The 15,765-nt window shown below is 43.9% G+C and overlaps 1 protein-coding gene across 1 annotated transcript in view; it reads left to right on the top strand.

Annotated features, from left to right (window-relative positions):
* Positions 1-15,765, top strand: part of ITGA9 (integrin subunit alpha 9) — a 244,780-nt gene that overhangs the window by 27,898 nt on the left and 201,117 nt on the right. The window contains exons 5-9 of the mRNA XM_064169690.1: positions 682-749; positions 4,253-4,382; positions 5,933-6,018; positions 8,558-8,626; positions 13,172-13,309. Of these exons, the coding sequence (XP_064025760.1) occupies positions 682-749; positions 4,253-4,382; positions 5,933-6,018; positions 8,558-8,626; positions 13,172-13,309 (491 nt within the window). The remainder of the gene's footprint in view (positions 1-681; positions 750-4,252; positions 4,383-5,932; positions 6,019-8,557; positions 8,627-13,171; positions 13,310-15,765) is intronic.

The raw sequence follows: 15,765 nt of genomic DNA, 5'->3' as shown, positions 1-15,765 counted from the left end.
GATAAAGTAAAAAATGCCAAGGTTTGGTAGGAGAAACAATTGCTATGCACAATATAGAAACAAAGTGATGATGATTGAGTTCCATGTGAGCTGGGACCTCTGAGCAGGTGGCCATGAAGAGCAGCAGACCTGAGCATCCCTTAAAGGTGACTGTTGTCTGATTTCTTCTAAACCTCTCCTTTGTCACTTGCTCACTCCCTGGAGCTGAAGCATCTTTCCACTAGCAATGTTTATGGAGGCTTTGGTGATTGTCAGGAGAAAATCACTTTATTACTCTGATGTAGTGATAGGCCTGAGGATTAAATCTCCAAGTGCAGGGTGGGTGGCACACAGGTATGTGCATCATCTTTTGCTCCCCTCTTTCCAGATGTGGTGCTCTAGCTGCCAGAGGCAGAAGCTTCTTCATGATGTACCTTTAATTAGGATGCTGCTGCTTGGTTAGGGTCTCCCTAGGGTGCATGCCACCTGTCTCCACAGTTTCAGGCCCCTTGCTTTATTTTCTGGTGTGGGCAAGGCTGCTGCCGTGGTGCACATAGGTGGCAGATCCGTCGGTAAAACTCAGGAGCCCTGTGTTGCGGTGTCTGTTCGGGCTGTGTGTGTAGCAAAGCAGATGGCTCCAGCAGAGAGCAAGTGCTGTGGCAGGGATGACATTTGTTTGTTTTCTTCCTTTCTCTCCTCCAGAGTACAAGAAGAAGTACGGGGAGGAGCACGGCTCATGCCAGGCAGGGATCGCAGGCTTCTTTACTGAGGTGAGCAGGGGTGCACACATGGAAGGGATGGGGCCGGTGAGCAGCTATCCTGCTGCATGCCCTAGCAGAGGAGCACTGAGGGCTACGTGGTCCTTTCCTGCCAGTAAACACCCTCTTGCATTGTCCAGCTCCCCAGGCACCTGCATCTTGCACAATGCCTGTCCAGTGGTTTGGAAGTAGGTGTATGTATCTTTCACAGTCTGTGGACAAAAATGAATGAAATGACTCTGGGAAGCATCCTCAGGGAATGCTTTCATTATGTACATTCCAAAAATTGCTTAGAGATGTTTCTATGTTTAACATGAACTCTTTGCTTTAAGTGATGACGTAAAACAGTCTTTCCCTGCAAGGCTTTGTTTATGTGTGCATGTACACGTGGGTATATATATTTACATGAATATGTACGCACATATACATGAGATAAACACTTCATCTATTAGTTCTGCTTCTGTTGCAAGAAAAAATGGCATGGAAAAATATGTGCTTTAGAGCTGTTATAATTACTAGACCATATTCTTTCCTGGACAGAAGTCCATCAGCCATATTTCAGTTAAGCCAAGGATTAATGTGTTCCCTTATGTCTGTATTAGTGGTTTCTTGTAATGTTTCAGAATTGATTGGTTTTAGTTTCACAGGATGTTCGGAGTTGGAAGGGACCCAAGGAGATCATTGATGCCAACCCCCCTGCCAGAGCAGGGCAATACTATCTAACAGAGATCACAGAGGAACACATCCAGACAGGCCTTGAAAGTCTCCAGAGGAGACCCCCCTCTCTGGGAAGCCTGTTACAGTGCTCTGTAACCCTTACAGTAAAGAAGTTCCCCCTTGGGTTGAGGCAGAATCTCTTTTGCTGCAATTTACATCCATTGCTCCTTGTCCTATCACAAAGAGCAGATGAGGAGAGCCTGTCCCCCTCTCTCCTGACCAGCCTTCAGATACTTATAAACAGTTATTAAATCCCCTCTAAGTCTTCTACTTTCCAGACTAAGCAGCCCAGCTTGCTCAGCCTCTCATAAGCCATGCCCTCCAGTCCCCTAATCATCCTCCTAGCCCTCTGCTGGACCCTCTCCAGCAGATCCCTGTCCCTCTTAAACTGGGGAGCCCACAACTAAACACAGTGTTCAAGATGGGGTCTCAGCAGGGCAGAGTAGAGCGGGAGGAGAACCTCCCTTGATCTGCTGGACACACTCTTTCTAATACACCCCAGGATCCCATTGGCCTGTTGGTTTTCTTTGATTTTGGGGATTCTGTTTTCAGCAGGGGAAAAAGATATTTCAGCGTTAGGCTCCTTGTTACTGTCATACCAAGTACATACCCCTAACTACAGATGCACTGGCCCTGAGAGTTTATTTTCCAGGCTGACATAAACAGAATAAAGATGTCCTCTCTGAAATGGCAGAAGGTGATTTCTGAGTGAGCTGGGATGGCAGGCCATGTTGCCACAGTGCCACTTGCTGATAACTGGTTGTTCAGCCAGCGGCAGTTTCCTGGTTTGTTTGCTTTCTCCAGCCCGTTCCCATGCTTTAAATCCTCCTTTGCTACCCTAGTTCAAAAGATATCTTTGAACTTTCATTGCTTCAGCCCAATGGCAGGTCACTGAGCAGAAAACACAGATAAATGTTTTTTTGGGGTCAAACAGGCAAGTTCCTACCATATATTCAGTGCTGCTGATGGTAGTTGTTCCTGCCGGTAAATGATCCCTTGACCTCAAAGGCATGGCCCCTCCCCAGTCAAAAGACTGTTGCTAAGCATGTTCTGCTCTTGCAGTCCTTTCCCTCTGGTCTTATTAGGAAAGTCTCTTGTTTAATGTCTCTCCCTGAGTGGAGCTGGTCACCCAAAGGGATTCTGGTCATGGGATCATTTTCCCACAAGGATAGAGTCCACCCGTCGACTGGAGATGTGAGGCAAACCAGCTGTCCTCATGTATTCTACAGGGGTGGAGAACTTATGTCGGCTTAATGCTCCCCTGGCCTAATTTGGTTACTTGTTGGAGGTTTTTAGACCCACATCCAGGAGGAAGGTTTCCCTGTGAGGAAACCCTCTGATGCAGTGATTTTCTCCATCTCTCTCACATGGAACCGTACCTTGGATTTTGATTCAAAAGCATTATCTGGGAGAATCTGCCTTTGGATGCTGGTTCCAACTTTCCTTGATTTCTAGTCTGTTAAAATCCTGAATCATGCTGGGTGTCTGTACTGAAATACAGCCAGATTGTCTCTGAAAAAGCAGAGCATATCTGAGGAGAGAGCAAGCCAAAATGTTCCAGCCATGACATCACACACCCCCTGCTTTGCTGAGTGCAAGGCAGCTCTTTAGAGTATTGAAGTCAAAATCCTTTGTTCTGTATCCTTTGGGACTGGTGTAGCGTGTCAGCCAGAATCAGGGCATGGCCTGGGTTGGTGCTTCTGTCTGTTGGTGAAGGTCTTCAGGTCTTTTGAAGGATGGTTGAGACAGGCAGCAGGTGAAGACAGATTTTGGTGAGGACTACTAGCAGGAGTAAGTTTGATGTTTAATAAAGCTGAGAAAGGTCTTCAATTGAAGCAGCAAAGCAGCTGAGCAGAGTTGGGCCATGAAAAGCGAGGGAGACCATGTGCCTCTAATGTTTGTGCAATGACCTAAGGGTTGGACTTGATGATCTGTGAGGTCTCATCCAACCTTGGTGATACTGTGATACTGTGACCTCTATGATTGGGAATAAGGATAGAATAATAAAATCATTTAGGCTGGCTAAGACCTTTAAGATCATCAAGCCCAATCATTAACCTAACACTACCAAGTCTGCTACACCATGCTCCAAAGCACCATCACTGTATGCCTTCTAAAACACATCTTTAAAGATGTATTGAAAGAGGTATTTAAATATCTTCAGGGGTGGTGATTCAACCACTCCCCTGTGCAGCCTGTTCCAGACATTGACAACCTTTTTGGTGAAGAAATGTTTCCCCATGTCCAACTTAACACTCTCTCCATCAACACAGAATTGAGCCTGTTATAGTTGGGCTATAATTGGTGGTTTAAGTTAATGCCCTGCCCCTTCCCAGTACTGTGTAAAGTATGAAGGAGAATGGAGAAGAGGAGGCTCAGGGGTGACCTCATTGCTCTCTACAACTACCTAAAGGGAGGTTATAGCCAGGTAGGGGGTGGTCTCTTCTGCCAGGCAACCAGTAATAGAACAAGGGGGCACAGTCTCAAGTTGTGCTGGGGGAGGTCTAGGCTGGATGTTAGGAGGAAGTTCTTGCCAGAGAGAGTGATTGGCATTGGAATGGGCTGCCCAGGGAGGTGGTGGAGGCACCATCCCTGGAGGTGTGGAAGAAAAGCCTGGCTGAGGCACTTAGTGCCATGGTCCAGTTGACTGGCTAAGGCTGGGTGCTAGGTTGAACTGAATGATCTTGGAGATCTCTTCCAACCTGGTTAATTCTATGAGTCTATGAACTGTTGTCCAGTATTGATTTATGTTTCAAACCCATCATTTCCCCAACACCTTTCTGTTTTTCCTGCTGCAGGAGCTGGTCATCATGGGGGCACCAGGATCCTATTATTGGACAGGAACTGTCAAAGTCCTGAATCTCACTGACAACACCTATTACAAGCTGAATGACGATGCTGTGATAGCCAGGCGGTACACGTACCTTGGTAAGCAACTCTCTGGGGCTCACTGTGAGAATGGATCAGTCCCACTGCATATTTCAAGGTGTTCATGCTGTAAAATGTATTGATATGCTTTCTTTTGGTGATGTGCAGTATTTCTATGAAAAGCTTGAAAGGAAGAGCAACCGAATTAAAAGGTTATCTATCTGCAAAGAGATATGAGCAAAGCAGCTACCAGAATATTCCATTTTGTTTGCTTGTTCCTAAAAATGCCTTGCTAAAATACTTTTTTGTTCCCAATATAGAAAAATCCATTTCAACTGAAACAGCAAATGGAATGGCAACAGGTCTCTGACATTCCTGCTTTTGCTCTGTGACAGAGAAACTGTCACTGGTTAGGGTTTGTGTCTGTTTGCACCTGTCTCTTAAGTGAGTACAACACAGAATTACAGAATGTGTATTGCAGACACAAATTCATCCAAACAAAAATAGCAGCTTTTAGTGAATTACTTGCAACAGAAGGAAGTTGTGAAAGGATTTGCTCTAGGTTTGTGTATGTGTTTAGTTCAGTTGGTTTTACTTGCTCTAAAATCAGCTAATGTCCCCCGAATACTTAATGCAGAGGTTTCCCCCCAGTGTCTAAGAACACTGAAACTTATAAGGCATTTCTAACAGTCAGTGGTTGGATATTGTTTGACTAAATATTCACACTGACCTCTCTTTTTCCTCTTAGTCTTCAGTCTTTAAACAAAAATACCACTTGGAGAATCCTGTTTGGTGATGGCTAAACGAGGAGTGTATATACACATGTATTGAAGGACATAAATGGGTTTTGCCCCTAATGGGCTTGAATTACAGTGTTTACCATCTAGACAAGGGCCTCATAATTTACAGCAGAAGAGTGAAGCCAATACAAGACAGCCTTAGAAGGAAAGCTCTCTACTCTTTAGTTATTATATATCATTTTAATACAGCGAATAAGACTGGATCTTTGATCTCCTTCTTTCAAATACACTCCTTCTTTCTTTGATCTAACCTCTCGTTTTTCTTCTTGCCTAAACAGAAATCTTTTTAAGCCATTAACTTCTTTGACCTCTTTGCCTACTGTCCTCCACTCCAATCCTCCCAAAGGCATGTGATTTTCCAAGCCTTCCTGGGCAGTGATTTTAGCTGAAGGAGGACACTTCTGTCTGCTCAGTGTGGGGTTGGGTACTTTCTGTGCAGCGCTGTGGTCTTTTTCATCTGTTTCTGTGTGCCCATTTCTGTTATACCTTGTCCTTTTCTTGACTCACAATTATCCAACTACTTCATGTTCCACTTGCCCAGCTCCACACAAACCCTTTCTCTTTCAGCTTTTGGAAGACTACTGAAGGGTGTGCTATCACCTCCCACCACCGTGAGCTTTAGAGTGGGTTGTTGGGGCACCCTGAGCAGAATGGTTGTTGGACGCTAGCTATGTGCAGCTCAGGAAGAGCAGTGAAGCTCAATGAATGTGATCCAGCTGCCTGACCTGTTTCTCAAGCTCTTCCTTTTCATGACTATTTATTGAGTTGTTTCCTCTTTTCTCTCCCATCCCACCCCCATCTCCTGAGCAGGATATGCAGTGACAGCAGGGCACTTCTCTCAGCCAACTACCACGGATGTTGTAGGAGGAGCTCCCCAGGATGGAGGCATTGGAAAGGTGAGGCTTTCAGTCATATAATGGGAGGGGGGGGTGTGTGTGTGCAAAAAAGAGAGTGCTGATGCAATTCCCACTTGCAATGTCTCAGAAACCAAGAGTTTTTTTTCCTACAGGGTAGTTTTGAAGCACTGAGCAAGGGAGAGGAGAAGTAGTTTGAAGACATAGACATTTCTTAACCTGTCCCTCACTTCTCTCTTTCTTTTCCACCCATTCCTTACAATAGATATTTCTTTCTTTCTTTCACAGTGCTGTTGTTAAGGGTTTATTATTGCTTAGACTTTGCTTGAATATGAAAAAACAGTTTGTCTTCTGCTTGTTTTGTTTTTTCCATACCTTTGACTGTTTTGGTATTCAATTCAGTGTAGCATGAAAAGCCATTTACTAGATAATTTGCTGCCCCTCTTCTAACTTCAAACTATGCTGATTTTTAGTAGATCAGAGTCTGGGTTTCTGCCAGCTGCACTTTAGAAATCTTAGTGATAGCCTCTTGAGTAGGGAAAAAAAGAGAAAGGTTTTCCTCTAGGCATACATATGTTCAATGTCCTAAAGTTGTAAGCAAGTGTACAGCTAGGTGGAAACGGCTGTTGGGTTGGGTGTACTTGGTGTTCCTGTGCCAGGTACTTGGCTGCTATTGGGAGAAAGGGTTGAGGTTGAGCCTTGTGACCCTCAAACACTTCTGAACTGAAGGGGAAGAAGTAGGAGTGGGGAAAGGAAGAGAAAGGATGTAAAGGATCTGCTTTTGCCCCTCATTATTCAAAATCCAGTCTTTTCAGGACCTGCTGCCACCATGTGTTTGAGCAGAGATGTTCTGTAGCACCCTTCCATCTTCCTGTCCCTGGATCTCCTGCTCTATAGGAATGTGAGTTGTACCTGAGTCATACTAATGAGGAGTGAGAAGTCTCTGCTGCCAGGGACATTATCTCTTGGTTTAAGCAGATCTTTTTGACAGTACCTGAGACTTAGGACATAGCAATACTTTTATTCCATTTTCCCTACTTGTTAAGGATGAACTTGGTACATACACCTGATCTGGCATGACTATGACATATGGGCTATAGCAGCAGTGCAGTTGCTACTGAGAAGACAGGTGAGCAGGAGCAGCATAGTTTCCTTATTCCAGGCACTCTGTAACCTGGCTTCTCCAATGTCCCTTATTTCCAACATGTTTTCTTAGTGGAAGAGATTCAACTTCTGTGCATTTGCCAACATAAGAACCTTGAGAAAGCAGCTGCATCTGTAGTTGAAAGACCACTGTTTTGTTTTCAGAAGCTCCTGTAATTCTCCCTTGACTTGGGCAGCAGGAAGACGTGGCAAAGGGGCGATAAGAGGTGTTGAGTAGAGGGCATTGTGCTGAGCAGTCCTGTTGTGCTTTCCACACTCTCTAATAAGCTAATCCTTTTCCATTTCCCTGAGAAAGTGGTTAGTATTGTCACGCCCTTTTCACTGATGGTAGAGCCAAGATAACTAGTGAGACTGAGTCATTTCTTCACAGTCACCAAGAGTGTCATTAGTTAAGGCTGGGTTTGAAGTTGTGACACCTGGCAGCCTGCTCTTACTGCTAAACATGCTACTGCAAAACCTATCGAGTCCTTTATATCTAGGGCAGTTGTCCACAGTAAATCTGTTTGTGTTCTCAGTCGAGAACAGCTTTGAACTCTGTCTCACCTCCTGTTAATAACTCACCACATATTCTACTATGTCAAGTACTTGGCTTGGCCACATATGCTTAGAAGTAAGGGATCCTCCATCTTGTAAACTGCATGAGAAACTGCTAGGAGGTAGCCTGACAAACACTGGAGGATTCTCAAAGATGCCTGAAGCAGCCTTTCTGCCAAAGGAGGTTCTTTTCTGCAAGCTGTGTGCTTTAGGTCCTAAGTTTTGCTATGAGATCTGTTATTGAACTGGCATCCATACTTTTATCCCTGAGAGTTCCTGGTTAAACAGTTTCTCCTGTGGAAATGAGCAATGGCTGGTCTATGTTTGAATAGCTTTCTGATTTATGCCTTATTTCAGATAGAAACAGTGCAAATGTCCTGGGTGGTCTGATGGAGATTTCTGCTCTGACCTTTGCTAAAGCATCGTGAAGCCTGCAGTGCAGTACGTGCAGGCACGTGTCCTTGAAGGGAAGGCTGGATGAGGGAAAGGGAACAGGGATATGCCTTCTCAGCCTTTTGTCCTGCTCCTTTCCAGGCAGTCTCCAGATAGCACTCATTTGAAAGCTGGAGAGTTACTTTACTATGTGCTTTTTTTAATACTCTCATGCAAATGCACTAATACCTACTGGGGAAAAAAAAAACAGACACCAAGATACTATTCAAACATTTCTCATGGTGAGAGGCCTGTGATTCATCAGGGAAATGGAGAGCTCTGTGTTGTCTTCTTTTAAAAGAAGACCAAGCAATAAACTCAATGAAATAGAATCTTGGCAATAGTTGCGGTCATGATCAAGATTTAGATGCTATTTAAAAAGCAGTAGTGCTGTCCTGTTGTGTGCTTCATAGTTAGCATTGATTAACTTCTTCCTTTTCTACCTTTTCAGGTTTATATTTTCAGAATAGACAGACGATCAGGCTCTCTAGTAAAGATTTTTCAGGCTTCAGGAAAAAAGGTGAGCTTTTATTTATGTGTGTTTTCATTCAAGGGATAAAAGAAGAGAGAAATTGTAGTAGGGTCATCTCAGAACATCATTTTCATTCCACCGCTTCATGAGTTGTCAAGCAAATTCTGTTTTTCTTATCCTCCCAGATGAGCTAAACCTGTACCACAAACAATTCTCCAGAGTGTCTATCTTTTCTCCTGCAGCAGTTGTATCTGCAGTGCCTGCTCCTGATGGCTTTGGAGGGTGCCTTTCAACCTGTCTGACTCTGTGGGCAGCTTGGAGCTTAGTTCAATACACAAAACCCTGTTCTGTGTGCTGCAGTTATGCTGCTTTGTGAAGAAACACCTTCATTGCCTCAAGAGACCATGATTTCCCCCTTCTCCCCAGGAACTAGTCCTGCATTTTGCATTTAGGGCTGACGTCTTAGAGCTGAGCTACCCTCTTCTTGCTCCCCAAATTACTGACTGCTAGTGAGGTGAGGTCCAGCTCCCACCACACAGTGTTGTGTTGGGGGAAGTAACACAGAGAGAGTGATTTGCATTGGAATGGGCTGCCCAGGCAGGTGGAGCAGTCGCTGTCCCTGCAGGTGTTGAAGCAAAGCCTGGCTGAGGCACTTAGTGCCACGGTCTGGTTGACTGGCTAGGGCTGGGTGCTAGGTTGGACTGGCTGATCTTGGAGGTCTCTTCCAACCTGGTTGATTTTATTATTCTAATGGTAAAGTCTATACTCTGTAGAGTGGAGGCACCGTCCCTACGGGTGTTAAAGAAAAGCCTGGATGAGGTATTGGATGATCTTGGAGGTCTCTTTCAACCTGGTTAACTCTATAATTCTTCAATGGGGGCTCACTGGAAATGTGTTGAAGGGGAAACAAAGTGGACAATATGTCTAACTACAGGGAACAACAAAAAGATGTCATAAGTGAGAATAACACAGTAAGGAAACAATGCCCTTTCCCTGGGCTTGCCTGTGTCCACCTGCAAGGAGAGGAAACAGAAGAAAAAGGTTGCTAATGGCTTCTGGCTCTAGGAAGACTTGTCATCCTCTGAAGGATACAGTGTTTGGTTGGCAATGTTAGCATATTTTGTTATTCCTTTTCCCTTGCAGTCTTTAAAACTATGCCTGTAACACAAGACTGGAAGGATATGCAGGTGTGGATGGTGTGACTTGTATTTAAGAGCCTCTCCAAAATTTGTCTTTCTCTGCACAAGCAGAATTGCAGAGATCTTGAGAGGAAAAGAGCTCCCAGTTCACCCAGGGCACCCTCTGTGCTTGATTGCTTCCTGTTAATTTCTTTCCTTGTTGACTTTAAAATGTCCCTAAAGATGTGCTCCTGAAGAACTGTTCCTCAGCCTAATAAAGTTTCCAAGTCTCAGCAGAAAACTTCCCTCTTTCAATTTAATTATATTCTTCTTTTATGTAATGTAACTAATGAAGTATTTACATCCTTCAAGTACTTCCAGGCTATTCTTGGAGATCCAAATACCAATTTTATCTTCAAGAGAAAGTTGTCCTAAATCACCTTTGTTTTGTGATTGAAATATAACCAGTCATGCTCAGCAATGAAATCACAGAATGTTAGAGGTTGGAAGGCATCTTCAGAGATCAAGTCCAACCCCACTGCCCCCTACCTTAGGATCACCTAGGGTAGTCCACACAGGAATGTATCCAGGTGAGTTTTGAAAGTCTCTAGGGGAGACTCCGCAACCTTGCTCATCAGCCTAGTTTAGGGTGCTTCAGTACCCTCAAAGTAAAGAAATTTCTCCTCATGTTGAGGTTAAGTTTGCATCCATTGTTCCTTGTCTTATTACTGTGCACCACCAAAAAGAGATTGGCCCCATCCACTTGATACCCACCCCTCAGATATTTATAGACATTAATCAGATCCCTTCTCAGTCATCTCCAGATGAAACAGCCCTGGGTCTCTCAGTCTCTCTTCGTAGGGGAGATGCTCAAGTCCCCTAACCATCCTCATGGCTCTCTACTGGACTCCCCAGCACAAAATACTGCATCCTTCCCAGTGGTGTAAATCACAGAACTTTAGAGGTTGGAAGGGATCTCCAGAGATCAAGTCTGACCTCCCTGCCAAACAGGATCCCTTAGGGTAGTTAGCTCAGGAGTGCATCCAGGCAGGTTTTGAAAGTCTCCAGAGAAGAAGACTCCACAACCTCTCTGGGTAGTCTGTTCCAGTGTTTTGTCACCCTCACTGTAGAGAATTTTCTCCTCATGTTGAGGTGAAACCACCTATGTTCCAGTTTGTAGCTGTTGCTCCTTGTCTTATTGCTGCTGACCCCATGCACTTGACATCCACCCTCAGGTATTTGTGTACATTGATAACATCTCCTCTCAGTCTTCTCCAGACTAAACATCCTCAGGTCTCTCAGTCTCTCTTCCTAGGGGAGATGCTCAAGTCTCTAAATCATCCTTGTGGCTCTTTGTTGGACTCTTTCCAGCAGATCCCTGTCTCTCTTGAACTGGGGAGCCCAAAACTGGACCCAGTATTCCAAGTGTGGTCTCACTAGGACAGAGTAGAGGAGAACCTCCCTAGACCTGCTGGCCACACTCTTCCTGATGCGCTCCAGGATGGCAGTGTCTCTCTTGGCCACAAGGGCACATTGCTGGCCCATGCAGACCTTGCTGCCCAACAGGACCCCAAACTCTTTCTCCACAGAGCTGCTTTCCAGCAGGGCAGCCCCCAGCCTGTACTGTTGCCTGTTGTTATTCCTCCCCAGATGCAGGACCCTACACTTGTCCTTATTGAACTTCATGAGGTTTGCTTTCACCCATCTCTCAGCCTATCCAGATCTCATCAGATGGCAGCATAACCCCCCTAGCTTTGTATTATCAGTGATCTTGCTGAGGGTACACTCATTGCCCTCATCTAAAGTGTGGAAGTTCATTGCTCTGACTTTTTCTGTTTGTCAGACCTCAAAAACATGCCACTTTCTTCCTTTATGTTTTTTTTAATGACTGGGGGCAGAACTAGGCAATCAAATACAAAGAAGGAGAGAAGAGAATGCAGCATCTTGTTACAAACGTTGCATGCACAAACTTCAGGCTCTCGCAGCACCTTGAGCTCACCCATGCTGCAGATGTACCATGTTGCAGTTGGGTAAATAATAGCCTTTCCCTTGAAAACTGCCTGAATACGTAGTGAAATACTTCTCATAACTTTCGCTCCTTCCCCATGAGAATTATGTTTTAAAACCTTAGTGGATGAAAACAAACAAAACAAATCCACACAGGAACTTAAGCTACAAACTATCTGGAATCAGAGGATGTTTGAGGTCTGACCTTAAACCCACACAAGCACACAAATCTGAATTGCACACTGAAACTCTATCCTTAACTCACCCCACCATATATATTTAGCAGGTTTAACATCTTATAGACTGCATAGAGTTGCTGCTGTCCATCCTTTAGTGTGCCCAGTAGCATCTGAACTTACCAGGAGTTGGAAGGCTGTGGGTCAGAGATCCACAGTGAGGAATGTGAAAGCATTAGACATGTGATTCATTCTCTTTAACCCAAATAATGGTTTCTGTGACCTCAATTCTTTTCCCCTGTTATGTAAACAGCTCAAATGTAAGTGGCATCTTTTATTTTTCCCTTTGGAAGTTGCTTTTACTTCTGAGTCTATGGTTTGTAGTTGGTCTCAAAGAGTGGTACCTTGTGGGATCTTAGAAGTGATGAAATTAGGGTGGAATATAATTGCTGCTTTTGGTTTCCCTTTTTTTTTGGTGTTTAAATGTGTTTGGAAATTTCTAAATTGGCTGCTGGTTGGGAGTTTGTTAACATTTAATGTTTACTTCTATTAATTTCATTCCATTTTTTAAATACATTTCTTAAATGTAAGCAATTAATTTATTTGAAGCAATAATAACTGCAGATTGAAAGTGGCTTAGGTTTTCTAGTAACTGAAAAGCTTTTATTGAAAGTCTTCCTTCTGTGTCAAGTCACCTGCCTGTACCTAGGAGGAAAGGCTGTGATCAAAGTCCACAACCAGTACTGCTCTTTGAAGGTGACTGATACAAATAGAGCAGAGGAAGGCAGTCCACAATTGAGGAAATTGAGGTGCCTCGTTTCGTGGCTACCCTACCCTCTACCTTTTTTTCCCCCCCTTGTCTTTATTTCTTTAAGAGATCTTTAAAAAGGTCTCTGGTACCCAACTTGAAGCCACTTTAGGGAGCTTGGCACTGGCCACAAACAATCACTAGCCATTTCATCATTTGGGAAGCTCTTTTCACCCCTTCCTGGTTTCAAGTATTTGACAGGTGAAAACTGGTCGAAGAAAGCTCTTTAAGTGTCTCACTTAAGCATGTCCTAGGGCATAAATGTTATCCTGTTGCATAAAGCATCCAAGCTGATGCAGTGTTCCAGTAAAGTGCTTAATTCCTGCCAGAATGATCCCCTAAGCTTTTTCTGTAGGAGTGCTTATGAGTACTAAAGCAACGAATCACCATTTGAAATTAACAAAACCCCAGCCAATGCCTAAATGACTTCCTCTTGTGTGTGGGCAGATACTGAATGCTTTGTTGTGACTCGGCTTGGTTACAGATGGGCTCTTACTTTGGCTCCTCCTTATGTGCAGTTGATCTGAACTCTGACGGGTTGTCAGACCTGCTGGTCGGAGCACCTATGTTTTCTGAGATCAGAGATGAGGGTCAAGTCACAGTCTATATCAACAGAGGAAACGTGAGTATGTACAGGAGATGACTCGGTAAGGGATGAGGGTAACCCTAATGTCCTTCCAGCACTACCTCGTGAAACTCAATGACCCAAATAACGGGGCCCTGGATGTCTCTGGCAGGGCATGAAGTCATGGAAAACTCATCTGGTAATGTGGTTTCCCAGACACCAGCCCACATTCATCACAGAGCTGTGAATCTTCCAAGGAGGTCTCGGAAATCTTCTGGTTTTATGTTGAAACTTGGTGGTGGTTGTGGCTTTACATGGATGTGATGCCAAAACCAAGTAGGAATCAGCAGCTTTGACTGAGTTTTCTTTGTGTTTTGAGTGGTCAGTGGGACCTACAAATAACAACATGAGCGTCTTGGGTTTAGGAGACCTTATAAAGAGACACCAGAGGTTGAATTTGTGTTATCTTTGCAGTATGCTTGCGATGGTTTGGGGATTACCCTGCCCCCCCACACTTGTAGGTACCCAGCTAACTCAGACGGACCCTGGGAATATAGATGAAGCAATTTATTTACAGCTAGCAGAATTTACAAGCAGCTATTTACAATATATACAGTTATATACAATTATATACAGAAATATACAAAGGATAAACAATACAGAAGCACAACTCCCCTCCCAGAAACCTGAGTCCCCAGGAGGGGCTTTCAAACCACCCCAACACCTCCCCCGGCCCTCTCAACCTTACCCCAGTTCTCAGGAAGAAGAGAGGTGCAGCCAAGAGGTTAGGGAGCAAGGTTAGTGGGAGCAGGGTTAATGAGATGTGACCAGGTCTGAAGGCAAAGGCAGAAGAGAAAGACAAAAATGGAAAATGTTTACTACTTCTTCCCAGAGCTCTCAGCAAGACTGTGAGAGAAGTAGACACAATTGTTTTTCATTTCACTGCCTGTTATCTAGTTCTTTTACCAAAACATTCCAGCTTGCTTCAAACTAGCACATCCACGTATAGACTTTGAGGGAAGTTCTTACGAGCAGTTACTACTGGATTTCACATGACCAAAAGCCTGAACTTTCTCGCATTGACAAAGCCATTTCACATGTTAATGTTTTATTTATGGGAGAACAATGATTGCATACATATAATTAAATATTTAGTGATCATGTCCCAGACCTGCTGTCTCAAAGTAAGAGGTGTTACTGACTATAGTGAAATTTATTTGCTTCAGCAGTATTTTGTGAGCTTTTGTGTTCCTACTAGACATGTACCACAAGTCCTGTAGGCAGCATTTGGGAAACTTCAAAATTGCTTTTGGTCTGATTTTTGTTTCCTGCTACCACTCCTCCTTTAAATGACCTTTACTTGCTTTCAGTTTGATCCACAGGCTGTCCCATTTCTTATATTGCAGTGTTCCTGCTGGGTCCTCAGGTTAGGATCAGCAGATAATAGCCAAAATTTCCTTTTCACTGTGTGCATGAGTTAATTTTTATCTTTGCCAAAGCAGTTGGGAAGGTAGTAGGGATTTCTTGTACTCCTTCACCAGGAATTACTTGCAGGAGCAATGGCTTGCAGGATTGTGCTTTTTATTTTGGTGTTTGGACAATTTAAACTGTTTGGTTCTGCAAGTCCCATTGCTTGAAAGTTCATTGCAGTGAACACAGGAGACTGCATCCTAGCACGAACATGCATAGTGATGCTGCAGTTAATACACTTATATTTTGTCCTTCCCTGTGAGGACTGCAAAAAACTCAGCAACTCCCCCCAGCCAAGAAAAAGATTTTATTACATCTTCCAGAGGGCAGTTTACTCTCATTCACAAAGGAAGCAAAAACAAATCAAACCAACCCTTGAGGTGGGTATGGAGTTGGATTGCATAACTAAATTCTGTTTTCTTCTGGAAATATTCCTTTCCCCCAAGGAAAAACTGCAAGAAACTGAAGCTTATGTGTCTGACCAGAAAGTGGGTGGGCAAAAATTACCAGATCCATATAAGGCTTCCCATGGCATAGGAGTACAAAGCTACTTGATTCAGAACTTTCTTCTGTCTCTTAGTTGTATTAAGTCCCTTTTCCTGTTCTTCATTTCAGGAGGCTTTTTGGGGACATTGCTTTAATCCTTCTGTCCAATACTTTAAAAGTTTTCAAAGTCAATTGCCTAAATGTTCTTTCCTTTGAGGAAAATTCTCCTTAGCTCTCTGGGGTTTAGCTGACTAAGTCTGGACTGAGGTTTTCACTCCTTGGATGTAGTCTGTCAGTGGAGCAAGCTCTGGGCTGTTACATGTTAGGCATCTGGAAACCTTCACCAAGTCCTGTGACTACATTCAGTTACATCACTGAGTTACCATTTAGTGAATGCAGCAGTTTAGTTCTATCACTTTATTCCTTTCCTTTTTTTTCCCTCCACTTAAAACTAAAAGAGAGAGCATGGTCCAATAAAGAAGATTTTTGGTAACCAGCTGATCCATGTGCAGTGAGGGCAAGAGTCATACTGCAGCCCCACGCCAGGTGCTTCCTGC

This window comes from Pogoniulus pusillus, chromosome 32, assembly GCF_015220805.1.
Source record: "Pogoniulus pusillus isolate bPogPus1 chromosome 32, bPogPus1.pri, whole genome shotgun sequence".
Lineage (NCBI taxonomy): Eukaryota > Metazoa > Chordata > Aves > Piciformes > Lybiidae > Pogoniulus > Pogoniulus pusillus.
The sequence above is the reverse complement of the archived record's forward strand: the minus strand, read 5'-3'. Positions and strand labels throughout refer to the sequence as shown.